General features: G+C 39.7%; 1 protein-coding gene across 2 annotated transcripts in view; it reads right to left on the bottom strand.

The window, feature by feature from the left end:
• The window catches only part of cmip (c-Maf inducing protein), a 49,350-nt gene that overhangs the window by 18,188 nt on the left and 12,335 nt on the right, over positions 1 to 18,827 (bottom strand). For both annotated transcript variants that reach the window (XM_069687170.1, XM_069687171.1), the window contains exons 2-7: positions 9,323 to 9,448; positions 4,824 to 4,874; positions 3,619 to 3,780; positions 1,718 to 1,759; positions 1,266 to 1,328; positions 1,073 to 1,153 (exon numbers count right to left, since the gene is read on the bottom strand). In XM_069687170.1, coding sequence (XP_069543271.1) covers positions 1,073 to 1,153; positions 1,266 to 1,328; positions 1,718 to 1,759; positions 3,619 to 3,780; positions 4,824 to 4,874; positions 9,323 to 9,448 — 525 coding nt within the window. The remainder of the gene's footprint in view (positions 1 to 1,072; positions 1,154 to 1,265; positions 1,329 to 1,717; positions 1,760 to 3,618; positions 3,781 to 4,823; positions 4,875 to 9,322; positions 9,449 to 18,827) is intronic.

Raw genomic sequence — 18,827 nt, 5'->3', positions numbered from 1 at the left:
GCTGATACATTCTCATGTGTTCAAAATGTATCTGAAATTAAATTATTAAAATTCCAAATCTGAAGTTATTGTCACATTTGCATGACATACAAAATTCAAATAAAATAGTGTTTTTGTAGCAGCTTAAATAGCACTTAAATAAAATATCAAATTAAATATAAGTGAGTTTAACACAAAAACACACAAAAGTAGGACCAAAAATTATTTTCTTGTTTTTCCCACCTTCAGTGCTGCTACAGATCAAAGTCACTAAACACAGACCAGCTCATTTGACAGACTGATACTGTTCATGCTAGTAATAAAAGGCTTAATGAGCAGGATTTTCCATATTAAATATTCCCTATTAATCAACATTATAATCCTGGAGAAGTGTGAGCTGGTGTCTGTATCTGCAGAGGATCTGCCCTTCGTCTGTGTTTCTATTCTTATTATTCTGCTCTGTTTGGGGCATTTTGGACGATCTATGGACTGTCTGTAGCGGGGCAGAGGTCTAGAGCTCAGCCAACAGTCCGCAGGTCGGGACTCAATCAAAACGTAACATGACGGTGACATGGCTGTCTCTGTGCTCTGCTCTCTGTCTGTCTGTAACACTGTAACACCATAAGTTTTAACATGTTTATGAGACGTGAAAGGGACTTGCCGTTCTGTGAATGAGAACAGTCCGCGCGCGTGTCTCAGTGCTGTAAGGAGCTGCAGGTGTGCTGAGGACGCACACACCTGGCAGCAGCATGACGATGGCTTATTAAAACAAAACCCTGTATCTTCCTGCGGGGTTGTACGGAGGTGTAGACGTGTAAGCTTGTTGTTTAGAGCGTAACCGCTGTGAAACTAGCAGACAACAAAGCTTAAAGCTCCTGTGCCTTCATCACTATCGAACTTAAAACTAACTGAGAGTCAGACTGTACACACGGGATCTCGTCTGCGCAGTTTAGATGCGCAGAGGGTAGAAACAGCGGTGCTCTGAAACAAAGGGGCACAGAAAGAGGAGAGTGGCAGCGTGGGACCATCATTAAATAGGACTTGATACCTTATTTTCATCCCTATAATAACCACTCTGAGCAGCAGTTCTCACCATGTTATGTTTGAGGATTCTCTGGACCACAGGAGTAAAAACTTCAATCACAACCATCGACCGAGGCCGCTCCCGACAGTGCTGCAACACACACAAACAGGAAGCACATGTAAATGTGTGGGATTATTTGTCTCTACTACAGAAACTATGAGTTCACTGCTGCTCTGTTTAAGACTGCAGAGGCATGACTCACCTTACAGAAGAACTCACACAGGTCAGGAGGTGGGTGGTTGTTTTCCAGGAGAGGAGCAATGGCCTGAATACACACGCATAAACACACACATAGTTAGCAGAATATTTCCATATCGTATCTCTTATTTACCCTGGCTGGGAGCCAGCAGTGTAGCTGTTGGCTGTCAGGTGCAGGAGTGTTGTAAAAACAGCCCACAGGTGAGCTACACAAACATCACAGCCTCACTCAGCATTGAACTCTTCTCTTAAACCACAACATCGCCATATGGGCATCGACAGAAACATCACAAACACACAAATACACAAGTGTAACATGAACAGATACAGGAGGAGAATCTATATTCTATTCCGGTTTAAAGACCAAAACAACAAGAGGGAGAACTCAGCGGCGTTAATCGTTAACCAGCCTGACATCAGATATCAATTTATAGTGAGAGTGGAGTTCATACGCACCACGATGATGTTCTCATGATCCTGAGTGCTTAGATTAGAGTTCTGTGGGGGGAAAAGGGAGAAAAACAAAGAGTATATAAACACAATTAATCTTCACAAGAACACAATAAGGGGAAAGTGTAGCAGGGATTATGTTTGAATTAAGATTCAGGGTTCAATGTGAAGATTAGGATCAGTGTTGTTTAGGTAAGAGGGTAGGATTAGACTACGGTTTGGTTAAGAGGTGTGGTTGTCACTACGTAGTGCCACATCTACACTGTCCAAACACCTTCACTTGGCATGTGTTCCCTGAGAGGAAGTCTCTGCAGCACCAGAGCAAACACAAAGACATGTCCAAACATTCAAATAAGATGTAGAGACATTAGTCAGCACTGCAATTACATGAAGCAATCATGATGTAGTTATCATCATTATGTGGTTTATTTCTATGTTTTTCTTTATGGAGCCTCTGAGGAGAAGACGCTGCAGCACTGGCTAAAAACTCTGAATAATTCAAAGCTTTTACAGATTTACTGAGATATAGAGTAGAGCGTGACTTGTGGTTGTTTAATTGGTTAGTTTGGATTCAATGCAATTCTTGTGCAACACAAAATCACACAAACAAACTAACTGCCCAAAGCAGCGTTGCACAAGCATCTGCAATGTAAAATTGTTGAGTCTGGTGGCTTTAAAGAGAGCGATGTTGTAGGTGTTTCTGGTTTCAAAAAAAGCATCTTACTATTTAACAAAAAGGTCTATCTCTGTAGGGATCCTGCCGCTAATTATGTCAGACACTGAGAATAACAATCTGGGCCTGTCAGTGGCAAAAACAAGCACTTAGATTAGACGCAACCATTAACCCTTATAGACCTCGACCGTTTTTGGGGGCGCCTGGCTCTCCTTAATTTATATTGTTTTTCTGACCTATTGAAGCACTCAGCATCAAGTGCCATACATCATTTGATTCAGGAGAACCTTAACGTTCACTCTGGCTCATTTAAAGTCATTACATGTGTTTTGTCTGATACTGGATGAATATACTACAATTTTTTTTTTTAAAACGCCTGAAAAATGTATTTTACTGTGAACTCAGACAAAGCATCAGGAAGTTTGTTTTTTTACTTAGAAATTTGTACTTAGATGTTTTAGACTTCCAAATTAAATGTTGTCCACATCAAACCTTTCCTAAGCAAGTTACATTATTATAGTATTATCTTGGGCGTAGAGAAAAACAGGCGTGTTCCTTTGTATCATTCACCATAGAGCCCATTTCTCAGTATTTTTATATTCATATTTTACCTTTATTTCTTATTTTTGTATATATACTGTACATACTATATTTATATTTCCTTTATTTGTTAATGCTTCTCTCTGTGTCAGAGCAACTGTAACGTCGGAATTTCCCCCTGGCGATAAATAATTAAAGTGGATAAAGTATTTCTGATTCTGACTTACTGACCATGTAGATGTTACCAAAACGTTCTGAGAGTCAATAGAAATGTTATTATATCACAACAAAGGACACTGAAGGTAAACTGACTTTTTATCAGAGAAATATATTCAACTGAACATGAACAAATGCAAACACTGTAACAAATAGTGGAAACTGTCTTGCTGTGGCCCTCAAATTCCTTGTATGTGTCCACATACCAATAAAACTCATTCTGATTTTGATTCTGTGGTTTTATATAATATTGAATAAGGTTATATAACATTAATAGCTACTGTCAAAGCAGATTTGGCTCTGGAGTTCTGATGGTTTTAACTTTTACCATAAACATGCAGCCGAATTTGTGAAAGTAAAGATACTATAACTAATTGAAGAATATAAACAATGACACCCAATTATGGGGCTTAGGCATAAGACGTATAGGTAATATTTGCATGACGGTGCATGTGTGTGTGTGTCTGTGTGTCCCTACCTCAGCCAGCAGGGTGGAGATGATGTGCAGCGGGGCCTGGTGGATGGACTCGTCCTGCAGCGGTGAGGTCAGAGCCATGTCCACCAGCGCTCGGATCTCCTTCAGCACCACGTCCCAGCGGCTCGGGTTGTTTAGGACCTTACGGTACTTGTAGATTTTTTTCTGTAGGGAAACACGATGCAAAGCCATAAGATGACCACCACTGTCGCTCTAGTCTCTTATGTTTGAGGTGGAAGGTATTCAAATTGGCACAGTAATAACAGGAAACAGGAAAAGTTTGTGATGAATCAGAGCTGTGTTCCTATCATGATAATGTTGTGTATATATGGGCAGTGCTTTCTGGAAGCTTTTTATTATGCCTGAGAATTAATGTGTATTCATGTTGTTGGTGTGAAACTTTGGAATTCTCAACAGGAGGATTTAAAAGGTTGTATAAATATCTTTCAGTTTAAAAAAATTTACAAAGAGGGACAAATTAGAAAATATGCAAATGAAACTTAACTTTATTTCTTTTGTGCCTGTAATTGTTTTACTTTACAGGTTATTTTGTTTAATGATGTTGTAACCAAGGGTGTAGATAATGGTGTAGGTTATTGGAAATGACGGACCATCTAAGATGTATTGTGTTCTAATAAGGGGCAGATAAATAATAAGAATTATATTCTTCTTTCTGCTCCTTTCCTTTCCTTTCCTTTTCAGACATGAAGGGCATGGATTTTTTTTATTTGAAATGTGTATTGTGGATTTGTGTACCGGTTTTGTGGTATGTTGTGCATTTTTCATGAAATGAAGGAATGAATAAATAAATAAATAAATAAATAAATAAAGAATCATTGTGTTCCTGTAAACCATAGGAAGTAACTAAGAACTGTAGCACTCAGGCATACTTCCTTGTAAAGCTTTATTTAGCTCAGTGAGCACAGCAGGACTCTACTGACGGGTTTAGAGGTCTGATCCTCATAAAGGTCTGTAAAGTAACATACAAAGATGATTTGTATCGCAACAAAAAACTATTCTTGGTGTTTCACATGATCATTCTGCAATAAACTTCAATGTGTGCAGTCATTTTTACATCTGTGTATGTCTGTGATTGTGTGTGTGTGTGTGTGTGTGTGTGGTAATGGGGGGTAAAGGCCTCAGCATGATGCTTTAATGAGGCAGATGAAACAGATCAATTAATAGTTTAAGACAAACAGTAACCTTACCTTCCACTGCAGGGAGTGAAACCACTGGTCCCTTAAGTAGCTGTTTGCAGCCTGCCAAAACACACACACACAGAGAGAGACGCACACACACACATGCACACACACACAAACGATTTGTTAAGTGTGATCTCAGGTAATACACAGCAAGCACACACACAAGGATTTCACTGCACTGACTCGTAATAAAACTAAACCCTGACAGAGGCAGAGAAGATTTGAACAGTCCTGCAATAATATTTAAGGCTGCACCTCATTTGATTGATTTTGATTTTCTCAGTGTTCACTGAGATTCAGATTTTCACTTATTGTTTAAGTTGTAACTGTAGTCATCCATCTTTTCTTTGTTCAGCCATAGTAGATTACTGTTTACTCGCAACACTTGCAGAGACCGGAAAAGCAGCCGCTTAGCTCCGCCTACCCTCTCTGGCAGACCAACCACTGCTGGGTGATGGAAAACGCGTCACTAACTGGGCGCCGCTTGTGATTTTTTTTTGCGAAAGTCGCCACAGACACCCAGTCTGTAATAATACTATATACTGCAAACACAAAGGCTTTCATCAGTAGGCCATAGGCTCAATCACCATTGTGTTACCTCATTCAGCGATAGATAGAGACTTAACAGACATTTATTTAAATGAAAATCTTCCAGATTATTACTTTAAGCTTAAGTAAGCAGCACCAGCACTAGAAGGCCTGTGAAAAAGCAGATTCTCAAAGTGGATCTGCTCTGTTCAGTGATTTCCCCCGTTTTAATTTGCAGGTCTGATTGTTTTGGAGAGGTGGAGACTTTGGCTCATAATAAAGCTCTCGGTACAAATGCCGTGATTAAAAATACAAACACACACACACAAAAACAAATAACCTGAGCTTATTTGTTAATTATTTAGAATATGAAATTCTTCTGCACCACACATGTAGTATGTTGTAAACTGAAATGGCACCGGCTGCAGAGGGAGCTTTGTCTTTAATACACAGACCAGAGACCAGACCAGAAGTAATGCTGCCATTCTTCCATCTGCTTCCTGTTTGTTTGCACTTTTTACTACCTGTTCCAATGTTTGTTAACAGTAAAATAATTGACGACCAGAAAAACAAAGTGTGATGGCTTCAATGTCAAACAAGTCTAGGTGTGACGTGTATTAAGAGGAAGAGGTGGTGTGAAAAGGAACAGTGTGTTCAGGACTGTACGTACGGTCTTGAATAAAAGAGCAAATAAGAGATTCATTTCTGTGCTATACTTTCAAAACTTTAACTGGGTAATATTCCTACAGGAAACTTTTATTGTGTCATTATTTCCTGAAACTGACTCATCATTTTAGTCTGTTTAAAAAGATGCTACACCTCCTGCTAACACGTCATTATTTCACCACTTAAGAAGGATCTGCCCTTATGAGTAACATAGACCTACAGAGTCACTTCTGTAAGCAAACAGTCAGAGTTTACTGACGTCAATAACACCATTGTAAGACCTGTACAGCTCCTGACTCTGGATTTGATTCATGATATGGTCAATTTTAATTAAAACTAAGTGATACAGATATTTAAATGGGGATCAGTAATGATAATCTGACATGCATTCATTACATGTACGATCACAAACAACGTTCGTCTTTTATGTGTTTGTTGGGCAAAATTTTATGAAGAAACATGTCAATTTTTTTTACTTTTTTTAATACTTTTTTTTAATACTTGCACCTGTGATTATGGTGTACTAACTTAGATTATTTTAAAGCTTAGGTTTAACAAATTGTAGGGATGTTAGGCTTTTGATTATACTCCTACAAAGACATCACAATAAGCAATGATTTCTATATCTGTAAATCTGCACCATCCTCAGTTTTCCATGACATTTAGATACATTTCACATGTTCATTCCCTGCTTAAAATCTACACCAAGTTTTCCACTTCTCCAAGACTCACACAGGAACGCTGCCTGATCTCGGTTTGTTGATAACACCCGGTGCCTGGCAGACGTCCAAACAGCTGGCAGCAGGCATAAGCAAACACAGCTGAGGATCAGGGTATACACTGTTGACCCCCAACACCCATAATGGGTTGAATTGTGTATCAAAGGTAATTGGGCTAATAGGTAACAATACCAGATGTGCTCATTGAAATGCTCTGGTTAATGTGAAAAGAAAAGTTTTTTCCCAGGAAATCAGAGCAGTCTTTTTAGAGTTCATAGGATTTGCAATGTAAGGTGGAGTCTAAAACATTACAGCCTACAGACTAAGCAACTCGGAGGCTTTTGCTTGCCGCTCCATGCTACAAAGGCTAAAAACTTTAAGATGCTATTAGCTAAAGGATATTATTTTTCAACTCTGGATTTGCATAACACTAACTACCCCATGTAGTTGAATAAATAAAATCTAACATAGGCTGCAATTCTCTGAACACAAGCTGTGTATACGCTATTGCTACCTGTCCAGCACTAAACAGCAGAGAGTAGAAGTTAGCGACTAGCTTGATCAGAGAGTGGAGGATTTCTTATTTCAGTAACTTGTTTTCAATGGTGGAGACCAAAGCAGAGTGAAAAGGAGCATGAATTAAACATTTATCTGGTGCACACGAAAACGACTCCAATGGAATGCTAACACACGTTTATGTTTGTGAAATACTGTTTGCTAGCTTAAACATCTTTATAGCTTGTTGATAAAGTGTTGAATGTTTTAATGTTGTTTTAAGTTTAACAGGACAGTGCAGTTAGGCTGCATATACAGTATTAAGTCAAGTAGCCATTCTATGTCATTTATAATGACAGTTAGGTAAATTAAAGCTGTATTCTTTATTTTCTTATTTATTTTAAGTCTTTTGAATTGCTCTTCTAGTATTCTCTGACATGTAAATTGTGAACAGATAATTAAAAGGGGTGGAATTAGTTGGTTTCTATACCTATGCAAACATAAAACTGAAAGAGGTTGGTCAGATTCATAATCTGATACCCTTCTCTTGTTGTTATTTGTTTGATGTATATGTTGTTTGTTATATATATTGTTGTTGTGTTTTGATTTAATATAACTAAACAGAATGGGGCAAAAATACATTTAGGATTAAAATCAGGAAATAATAAGTTAAAAAGTTAAAGTGATGAAATGTTGGTACCCTAGCCTACAGTTATTGATAGGCTACTTCTGTGCCTTCAAAATAATTCAGCTGATAAAAAAAAAGAACACTTCTCAAAAAATGAAAGGAACAGAAATAATTTAAGTGCTTTCCATTACCAAAGCTGTATAGCAAAAATAAAATAGTGCATGTGATTTTTCAATGTGAGTCAGGCGATATTCAGCACTCACCATCCATACAGAAAACATTATCTACCTTCAAAAAGACAGACATTTATAGTAGACCAGAGCTGTGTCTCAGTTCAGGGCTGCAGCCTTTAACGGACGTGGTCTATGGAGGATGTGCCATTCATAGCCTGTGTAGACCGTTAAAGCCGAGCTGAAATGAAACGGTCTGGTCTACAGAGGATTTCCTGTTTGCATCACCGGATGTTCCCACCCATAACCTTCCGTCACCAAATGCCACTCCCGTCGCCTAGCAACAGGTAACTAGCGGGGTTAACTAGCTAGCATAACAAACGTCACGTAACTTAACCTATTTTTTTTAGAGATAATTTGTTTCAAGGGCCCTTTTGTTTTTTTAAACATGTGTAGCACTAGTTATTCGGTTGAGTTGAAACCAAAAACTTTTAAAGTGTATTCCCCGGCCACTCGTTTGAATTGGCGTACAATGAATGTGTCCGCTGTGACACAGTCGGCCTTCAAATACGCTCTTTGAAGGATTCAGCCCCTGGATTAGGACGCAGTCCAGATAAGCCATTGCAAAACTGATTTTTTTTTACGCAATATAATAATGTTCTCTAATCATCCCTGTTGAGGAATCAAACTCCACCACAGTTGTCGTTTGAGTGTGTAAACTGAACCTTTCAACAGTTGTCTATCTTGCGTGTAGCCATTGTTACTGCAAACAAAATAAGCTTACTACATAGAAACAGCTGTGTTAGCCACCTAGCTAGCCTACATTTATGTAAAGGTACGTAACTGCTTTATTTCAATTTTACTTATTTATTACAAGCCAGTGTTATTCCAAACTGTAACAGTAAAATAAAACATATTAGTAGTGTTCTTCTGATACGGATACAGACACCAGTTGGTATTGGCACCCGATTCTGCCTAAAATGCGGTATCAAATGTCGACAAGTATGCCAGTCAATGCCCCAGTCGGATACGCTGATAAGCCCCAAAAAATCCACTGGTTACAGGTAAATTATTGTGTTATAATAACAAACAACATCAGTGTAGTGCTAGCAGAGAGTGTGAAATAATTTTAAGTTGTCAAAATGTCAGCAATCTGTGTTTTTCCACCAGTTGTATGTATATTTTTTAATTGCACTAGTATCAGAGCGGTATGGATGTAATACTCAAGTATCAGAAAAGGAAAAATGGTATCAGAACATCTCTACTTATTAGGTGTGAGGTCACTATGTGAAGGATTACCTGCAGCAGCACAGTGCCGCCAGGGAAGCTGAGCTGGACACAGTACTTGGGCGCGTTGTCCCATGACAGGAGCTGCAGGTCCTCTATGGAGCTGTAGGACAATGACGTCTCCATGTAGCCGGTGGGCTGGAGGGAGGAGAGAGAAAGCAAGAGGATATTAGTCTGCCACTGTCTAACATTTACAGAACATACTGTATATTTAAACAGAGCAGGAGGAGAAAAAGAAGTTATTTTTACTGGCAGTGAGCTGGAAAGACAAAAAGAAACATATCCTGGCCTAACCTGCCCTGGGTAAACAAAGGGCCAAACAAAGCGTCCAAACTCAGTTAAACAGCACACAATAGTCTTTATCAGCTGTGATGACATCTGAAGTAGATACATGTGAGTATATGCTGAAACAAAGTGGAAAATCAATTAAGCAAAAGCCATTAATCAGAGAACTACACAAACATCACCTAGAAAGACACTGTTGATGTAGCTTTGTGTCAACACTTGCAGTATAAATTGAGTATGGTGAGATGCAGAGCTGATCCCAGGCTCACCATTGTGAGAGCTGGAAGCAGATGCAACTGAGTAACAGGCCACAACCTGTTTGCTCGACTCAAAATGATTACAGAAACGCTGACAAATGACCACAAGTTTCCGGACTCAGGAACAGAAGAGTCTTTAGAGAGAAAGGGGGGAGGGTGAGAAAAAAAAGAATCTAAACAGATAAAAATAACGAGGCCAAGCGAAAGCCACAAGGAAACCGAGTGTGTATATCTTTTAGCCCCCGGGAGGAGTTTGAAGAGAAATGTTTAGTGCCACAGTGTGTGTCTATAATAAGACATGTGTCCGTCAGTGATGCAGAAATGGCAGTAAATTAATCACCAGTTGACTTCCCAGACATCAGCGTCACTATATGACTTAGTAACAATTATTGTTGATGTGAGACAAACTGTATATATCCACACAAGTGGGCCCTGTGGACGTCATCTGCTGTGTTTCAGCTGCACCCTAACGAGGCAGCAATGCCTTCTGGGAGTTACCAAAAAAGCATTTTCCCCTTTACTTCTCATTTTTATGAGCGCATATTAATTTAGAAAACTTGAGATACTAACTCAGTTTACTGAGCACAGAACGAAGTAAACTCTCAGCAGCTGAGTGAATGTAAAAAGTTTAATCTGGCGTCTAGTTCTGACAGAACACAGCAGCTGGACAAGGTATTTCAGAAAACCTTCGGTAAAATCTTATATAGTTATGTTCAGTTAACTATATCCATATTTTATCATTGGATAAACTGACTTAGATGTGTGTTTCTCCAGTGGGACACCAATTGAGAGATAAAGACAACAGCATATTGAGACAGACTTAAATAATGGTGAACTATCCCTGTGTCTTAGTGTCCAAGACAAAAAATGAGAACGCTTCAGCAAAGTCTGAAAGGCTTTTAAGAACGTGTTGCACGCACGCTTGAGTCCCTAACTTCTTATATGTTTGCCATCTATTAATTATTATTAGTTAACTTCAAGCTATCACTTGAATCTACAGTAAATACTTAATTAAAGCTCTTGGGAGGATTTTTTTCACTGGTTATGAAACAGATTGAATTTTTTTCTGATGACTCTCTATGACCTACAAAGCAAACCAGACCATCAGCAACAAGATTGATTATTTCTATATAGTTATTTTTAATGCCTGAAACTGCTGGTGGGGGTAGGTGTCAGACGACGGGATTAACTGCACCTTGCCTTTGTTTACATTTTCCAGGGCAAAAATTTTAAGTGAGTCATACATATGACTGTTAAAGACAGCAGGATGAGATTTTTTGTAAAAAATAAAAAATAAATAAAACACCACTTAGGCACGTACAGGGCAAAATCAGCAAAGAGATAAGAGGTACAGCTTTGTCCACAGGGGGCGCCAAAATCAACACAGGCTGAGAGTTCCTCACAGGAGCTTTAATTTAAAATAAAAATGTGTGTGTATGTACATTTTATATTATTATATTATTATGTTTTAATATCATCATAATGGCTACTTAAGGAAAATCCTTTTCTTGTTTCAGTTTTATTGACTTATTTATTTCTTGCTTATTATTGTTGTTTCTTTCTCTCCTTACCCTTCCCTGGTTAATGCAAAAATACAATACTCTTGATCTTCATAAAAACTCAGTTTCAGATCACAAAACAAAGATATATGTCATAATCTCCAACTAAAACACCCATTAATTGTAATTTTCCTTTTCATTTAGTTTATTTCATCTCATTAGATATTTATTTGTTTTGTTGTTTTTGTTTTCCCTCTCTCTCTCCTTTCCTCTTAGTTGATCAAAGTTGGATCTACAGTTATTGTTTGTTATTTTATGTCTGTAAATTGTCTGTCCACTGTCCTATGTTTTTTTCTCTTTGTATATTACGTCACAGTTTTTTTTGTTGTCAAATATCTCACCAATAAAAAAACAGAACAAAACAAAACAAAAAAATCTGAATCTGATTATTATCAGGCAAAATCTAAATTCTATTTCCCCATCTGATTTCAAAACAGATTTAATCGATATCTGCTGTTCCCTGCATTGTTTGAATCGTGTGTGTGTCTGTTGTTATAACTCTTGATTAGATACAGGCCAAAACAGGCGCACAGATGCCTTCACTTTAATGGGGCCATTAATTTTAAAAACCTTAACATTTAACCCTTTACTTGCCTATTCAATATATCCCCTCAGCAGCCCTCATTTTGGGTCACTCAAATATAAAAATGTTATGTTGTATTGCTGTGTTATATATTATAGAAATTATTAAAACCTCTCCCATCTGGGGCATCAATTTAGCCCCATTTATAGAGGCTCAGTCCTGGACGCAGCGGCCCCGGGTTCGACTCCCTCTCTTGGTCCTTTGCTGCAGGTCGTCCCCACTCTCTCTTCCCACATTTCCCACTCTATCCACTGTCCTATCTAATAAAGGCAAAGGCCGAAAACGTACATCGTATCGTAAATGTTACCTCAATGTTAGCTAGTAGATGGTTAAATGGACTGTACTTATATAGCGCTTTTCTCGTTATTGTGACCACTCATAGCTGCTTTTACACTACATTTCACATTCACCCATTCACACTCGCATTCACACAAAAATTGTTAATTTAAATTGAAATACGGCCCAAAGTCTTTCTGCATGTCCTCTATCTATTGTCTAATATTCAGCTTCTGATCAATAGGAAATCAATGAAATTCAAACAATTTATCAGATTATCTACAGTTATTTAATATGCTAATGACAAAACGACAGCATTTGAGCTATCAGACCTAAGCAAGATGTCAGAGGAAAAATAGCCACTGCGTGAATATGACATTTTTACGAGACAAGGAAAACCTCATAATGAAAAATATGACTGAGAAATAAGGAAAACTATTACTGACAATGTTGATATTCCTACTGGTTTTGATAAATGACACTAAACGTGTGATAATGAACAAAGTGTCTCATTTAAACTGTTGGTTATGTTCATGATGCTCACGTAAATATACAATGTCCATTAAATGAGAGGTTGTAACCAATTAACTAGAACGGTGAAGCTATGGCCTCCACTGCCACCTTTCCTTTCCTTCCTTTTCTGCTGCACACACACACACACACACACACACACACACACACACACACACACACGACTCCACTCAAAACAAACACATGATGGTTACATGGAGGCAGCAGCAGTTGTGCCCTGGCGTCGCTCTGCAGACAGGTGCTTCTCTTTATTTGCATCCATCTCACATTCACTCAAACAGGCAACCCCCCCCCCCCCCCCCCCCTCCTTGAACACACAGGCTGTTCCTTTATTTACACCTCCCTCTGTATCTGTGGCAAGCTGGCTCTTCTGTCTCACCCCCTCCACACACACACGCACACGCACGCGCACGCACACGCACGCGCACGCGCACGCGCACGCACACACACACACACACGCACACGCACACGCACACACACACACACACACACACACACACAGGACTTTCATCACAGACGATGTCCATGGTAAATATTGGTTCTGGGCACGATGTCTCATTTCCTTGGAAGAGCATACGTCAGCCCCTGCCTCTGTCTGTCGGCCTGTCTGTCTGTCGGATGCACGTGCCGCACTAACAGCTGTAAAATAACGAGCAGAATATGAAATGAAGAAGGAGATAAATGTGTTTTGTGAGCAGGCAGAGGCAGAACGGAGACAAACAGAAGGAGCTTCAATTTTCTGATAACCAGCCGAGGTTACCATAGATACTCCATCCTGCACACGAGCGAGCAGTGATTGGCTGCCTTTCTCCACTTTCCTCCCTCTCTCTCTCTCTCTCTCTCTCTCTCTCTTTCTCATCCTCTACGACTCCCTCTTTCCTTCTTCTCTTTCTTTCTTTCACTCTCTGGTTTCCTGCTCCGTCTCAAGTCGTCTCTTTCTCTCTCTTTCCCTCGCACTCTGTCTCTTTCTGCTCCGCCTTTCATCCTGCATGGAGGAGGGTTGGTTGGAGGAGGCTGCAGCTCCACTTGTCTCCTCTCCTTACTGCTGTGTTGCCATAGAAACAAGGAGATGGAGATGTATGTTATGTTTTTTTTTTTGTTGTTTGTTTCCAGGGAGAAGCAGAGAGGGAGCAATGATGGAGGGGGGAAAGGAAGAAGGAGAAAATAAAGATCGATAGAAAGAAGGAAAGCATTTGCACTGTAGTATCACAAATGTTCAATACACCAGTGAGAGCTGATCACTGACACGTTTGCACACATGCATTTTTGCATGTTTTAAACCATTCACCAAAAATCATGTTCACACTTTTTATCACACATCATTGCAGTCATCTCCTAAGAGCATCTTGAAGTCTGCATGATACTTAACAGCAACTTTTTACACCTTCAAGGCCTTCCATTCATTCCTCTCATAGACTGTATATAGGACTCCACTGGTTTCAAAAAGATGTCTAAGTCTAGCAGAAAGTAATTTTAATTCTCTCTTGATTTATTACCCCAGTAAACATTTTCCTTATAGGTGTATTGTTAGGGTTGTGTTTTTGTTGGACTGTTTTTGGTTTTTGTCTGCTCTGCTCTGCTCTCTTTTTTCCCCCTCCCTTTTCTCTTCTCCTCTCCTGCAAGGCTGGTGTGTGAGGGGGGCGTGGCTGGCTTTACCTGCAGCAGGCAGACTAGACGCACCTGATCTTTATCAACTCATCAGACCTTCCTCTACTTAAGCTTGGCTTCATCTTCTCTTTGACGCCAGATAATTCCAATTCCTTTGGTAGATGCTGACATCGTGAAGTAGTATTTTTCTCTTTCGTATTTTCTAATTGTGCTTTTCTAACTCGTGTTTTCCCGTGTTCGCAGGTCTGGTGAGTTGCCTGCCTGCCTCCATATTTGCGTGCTCTGAGCCTGAGCATTTCCATGTTTCTGGTCCTCGTGGTGTCACATCGGACCGGCGAGTCTCGGCAAGCCAGCCAGCCTCCCGTCACCACAACTTATTTCTGAACATTCTTTTAGATAGATAGATAGATAGATAGACGATAAATCAGGCTATGCTTCAGGGCGTGGCTACTTGTGATTGACACGTCGCTACCAATTCAAACAATTGTTGTTCAGAATTCGATTGATCTGAAAACCAATTGGACGAGTTGGCTGTTAATTTTTTCATTATGTTTCTAAGTTATTTTTTCGCAAGCCAAAATTAGCATCCTAATTAATATCACTTCAAGTGACTAACAGATTTACCTTCGTAACCAATCTAGCGTTAGCATTAGGCTACGTTCACACTGCAAGCCTTAGTGCTCAATGGAGGACGAGGATGAGGAGAAGGAGAGCCACATTTTTATATATGGCTTTATGTGGAGCAACAGCTGCTACTTCAGAACAGAGGTGTTTGTGAGCCGAGACTCCTTTGATGTTTACAGTTTGACTCCACCGCCAGCGCAGAATTGTGACCAATGTCGATCGAGAGTGACGTAACAGTCGAACAAATTCCGACGTGACAGTTCAGACTCAGGTCACATTGCAAAACATCAGACCTGAATCTGATTTAGGAGCACATATGAAAATGGCCCAGATCAGATACCATGTGATTTGTGCTGTTCACACTGTCATGAAAAAAACAGACCTGAGTCACATATAAGCAAAAAAATTTTGGCCACATTTGCCTGCAGCCTGAACGTATCCTAACAGCTCCAATCTCTTGTCCAAATATGGTCACAAATATGGTGCCGCAAAAAACCAAGATGGAGACTGTCAAAATGACCAACTTGAGGCTTCAAAACAGCAGTCACAAACCAGAGGGTGACATCAAGTCTATGGTTAACACCAGATCAAACATGGGTTTGCGTCATGGGTTACTTGACCCTCCCATCCTCTCCTCCCTTTTTACTTTTCTTTTAATTCTCATTTTCTTTTTCCCTGTCTTTCCTCTCGCCATTCATGTTTTCTCCTCTTTTTAACCCATCAGGTCTGCCTTCCCTCTTCCAACCCTCTATTCAAATTTGTTTCTTTCCTTCCTTCTCTTGTCTGTCATCCTCCCACAATATTCATTTACCTTCCTGCTCACTCTTTTCCATGTCCCTATGATCCTTCCTTGTTTTCTTATCTCTTCATGTCTTGTCTCATATCAAAATACCCAACAACTCTATGTCTGTGCGCCTAAGCATCTGAGTAACACACCGAGCAGTGTGTTTAACATGTAGCAATATCTCCAGAGACAGTGTGGACACTGAATGAAGCCTCCCTCTGCAGCTTCTGTGTTTGTTTGCATCACACTGAGTTACAACCACAAACCTCCTGTTGAACACAGATAGCAAGTGGATAAGAGGGCATCCGAGTGCACATTTCTTCCTCTTCCTGTCATCAAGCAAACAGTATCATTTCACATCCTGTGTTCCATCTGTTTCATATTTACCAATAATCACACAACAGTAGTTCCCAAACAAAAGGACACAAAGAAGTGACCTGGATCTGAAGGCGATCGAGGCGATAAGATCGCTTTGTTTGCTGCAGATTGATCACACGTTAGCATAAACATATCATTAGCTCCGTTTAAGGACACACACTGCAGAGCTGGCTTGAAGCTGCAGGACTTGTGTGTGACGTCGCCGGGCTTTAAAGAGTCACTTCCCTGAACGATAAGCCGCTCTACTTCTCCATTTGCTGAGGGACAATCAAATTGCTGCTCATAAACCTCGGAGGACGAAAACACACGGCTGACCTGCTGTAAACTGTCAACAGGTCCTGCAGCCTGCACAGAGGACACGATACAGAGCTCTGCTCTTGAGTTAGCTGTGCTGCTGCTCTGTGGTTTCAGGCTGCTACTTTCTCTGAACTTTCAGCTCCAACAACCTTCATAAGTCAAAGTGTTTTAATTCCTGACTCACTCAAATCAGGACATTTAAGACAGTTTCAACAAACTACAGCAAGGACTGTTATCAAGATGTAAGACTGGATAAGACTGTGGGTCACATGGCAGGAAAAACAAAGCAGTAAAACAGCATTATAAAGTAATTAGTTTGTTGGTTGCAAGGAATGAGGTTAGCACCTGCTAAATATGGGCTGAATACATTTCAGATGTCCTGCCGCCATCGCAGATTTTTCTAAGAGTTGTTCAAATACCAAAACAAGTATCTGAACTGCCTCGGTTATATGTGGTATCATATATCTGTCAATACAAGGATCCAATACCATAATGTATTAGCACCCCAAAAATCAACTTCTTTCTTTCTTTCCAAAACAGCCGCCTACATAGCCACAACATGTATAATGACTTCCACGAACAACTACTGATTCAGAGCGGAAAAGAGGAACTGATTAAAGGTCAATTATCACATGACGATAGCAAGCAACAGCTGTTCGGTGCTAGCATAATATTTGTCAAAGCTAGCTAAACATTAGCAACACAGTTTAAGACTGCAGTTTTTCATTTAAAGTTACAAATTTTAATATTGCAGTTTTATGTTTATATTAAGGTTTTTCAGGCATCAGGAAGGAACCACGAGCCAACTGCCACTAATGTTAGCTTAACTTGTTTGTATTAGCAGAGCCATTCCTACAAATGTAAGAAATTTGATTTGATGATCGTGTTTGATGTCTCATTTCTGTGGCCTTCCAGAGAAAACAAAAGCAAACAGACAAAACACTACTAAACAAAACTTCTTCAGTGACTTGACAATACATGCACAGCATCTAGAGAACACAGAAGACCACAAAATTGATGACAAAATACTCCCCACGACGGGCGCTGCATTCTTCCAACAGTGGCGTCATTTGGAGCCAGAGTTGCGCGGTTGAGATCGGTGGGTGGAGCCGCTGTAGCCACCGCTAACCAAAACACTCTTTTAAATTACAGAAAAAAACAAGGATCCCGAACATCGACATGTTTAACAGCAGAACAGGTTCTTTATGCTGGTCTGAAGCAGACGTTCACAGTTATGGAAACTTCAATGACTGTAGTGATTGTTTTAGTTCCGTCTCTCTACTCTGCTAATCCTGAACAGATCGGCTGCAGGAGCTGGATTGGTCAACAGAGCTGTCAATCATCCTTTTTACAGCATCAAATAAGTAATTGAAAATAAAATTGTCAGAAAAATGAACACATGGGTTTAAATCAGCATGAAAAATAATTTAATTGTTGTGTATTCTGATTTTATAGCTTGACTCATGTCCCATCTATTAACATGGAGGAGGCAGGCTTTATGAGCTATACTGCAGCCAGTCAGCAGGGGGCGCTCGAAATGTTTTGGCTTCACTTTTAGGGAGCTTTCATGTCGGCCATCTTTTTATCTATCAATCTATGAGCTAGACAGGCACACTACAAGTGTCACAGAGGACGCTTGTGTTTCAAGGGGACACTTTAAAGTGATGAACACTGCTATGACACACATCTACGCCTGTTGCTGCCGTGGTTTATGCCTCGTGAAGATTTTAAAGTCTATTCGTCAGTGGTCTTCAGATTTTTTAAACTGGCAGGCTAATAATAAGCAAAAGTCTGTATCTGTAAAAAGTGAATCATGCGATCACAATGTTAAAAAAAAGAAAATACATTTGAACCTATTCTTTAGCTCACTTTCATAACTTCATGATAACTACCCCTCTAAACAAGTGTACACAATGACATCAGCATGTATCAAACATACAACAAATGCTGGAATTCACCGCAACGACTAAACAGCAACAAGAACCAAAAAGGCCCCAGTGACAAACAGAGACAACCGTAACGACAGCAACAACAACCAAACAGCTACGACCGCTCCAGCAACAATCAAAAAATAAACAAATGTAAAAAAAGAAGAGGCCAGTGAGAAGAAAACCATCAATACAATAATTAAAGGGTGTGGCAGGAGTCACATCACATCCTGGCAGCTCTGTCCATCACTAACAAAGTGAATGGGAGTGAGACAGCTGGAAAAAGGAAAGGAGCTCAACACTTAGATCCACATATAACATTTACCAAAACAAAACTATAAATTACATTGTCTCATTTGTGCAAATGTGATCATCAAGAACGTGGAAAATAAATCTACAAACTTTCC

The sequence above is a fragment of the Semicossyphus pulcher genome, unplaced genomic scaffold (genome assembly GCF_022749685.1).
Source record: "Semicossyphus pulcher isolate SPU_LCO1_2020_fin unplaced genomic scaffold, fSemPul1.0.p SCAF_8, whole genome shotgun sequence".
NCBI lineage: Eukaryota > Metazoa > Chordata > Actinopteri > Labriformes > Labridae > Semicossyphus > Semicossyphus pulcher.
This window is presented reverse-complemented; position numbering and strand designations above follow the sequence as displayed.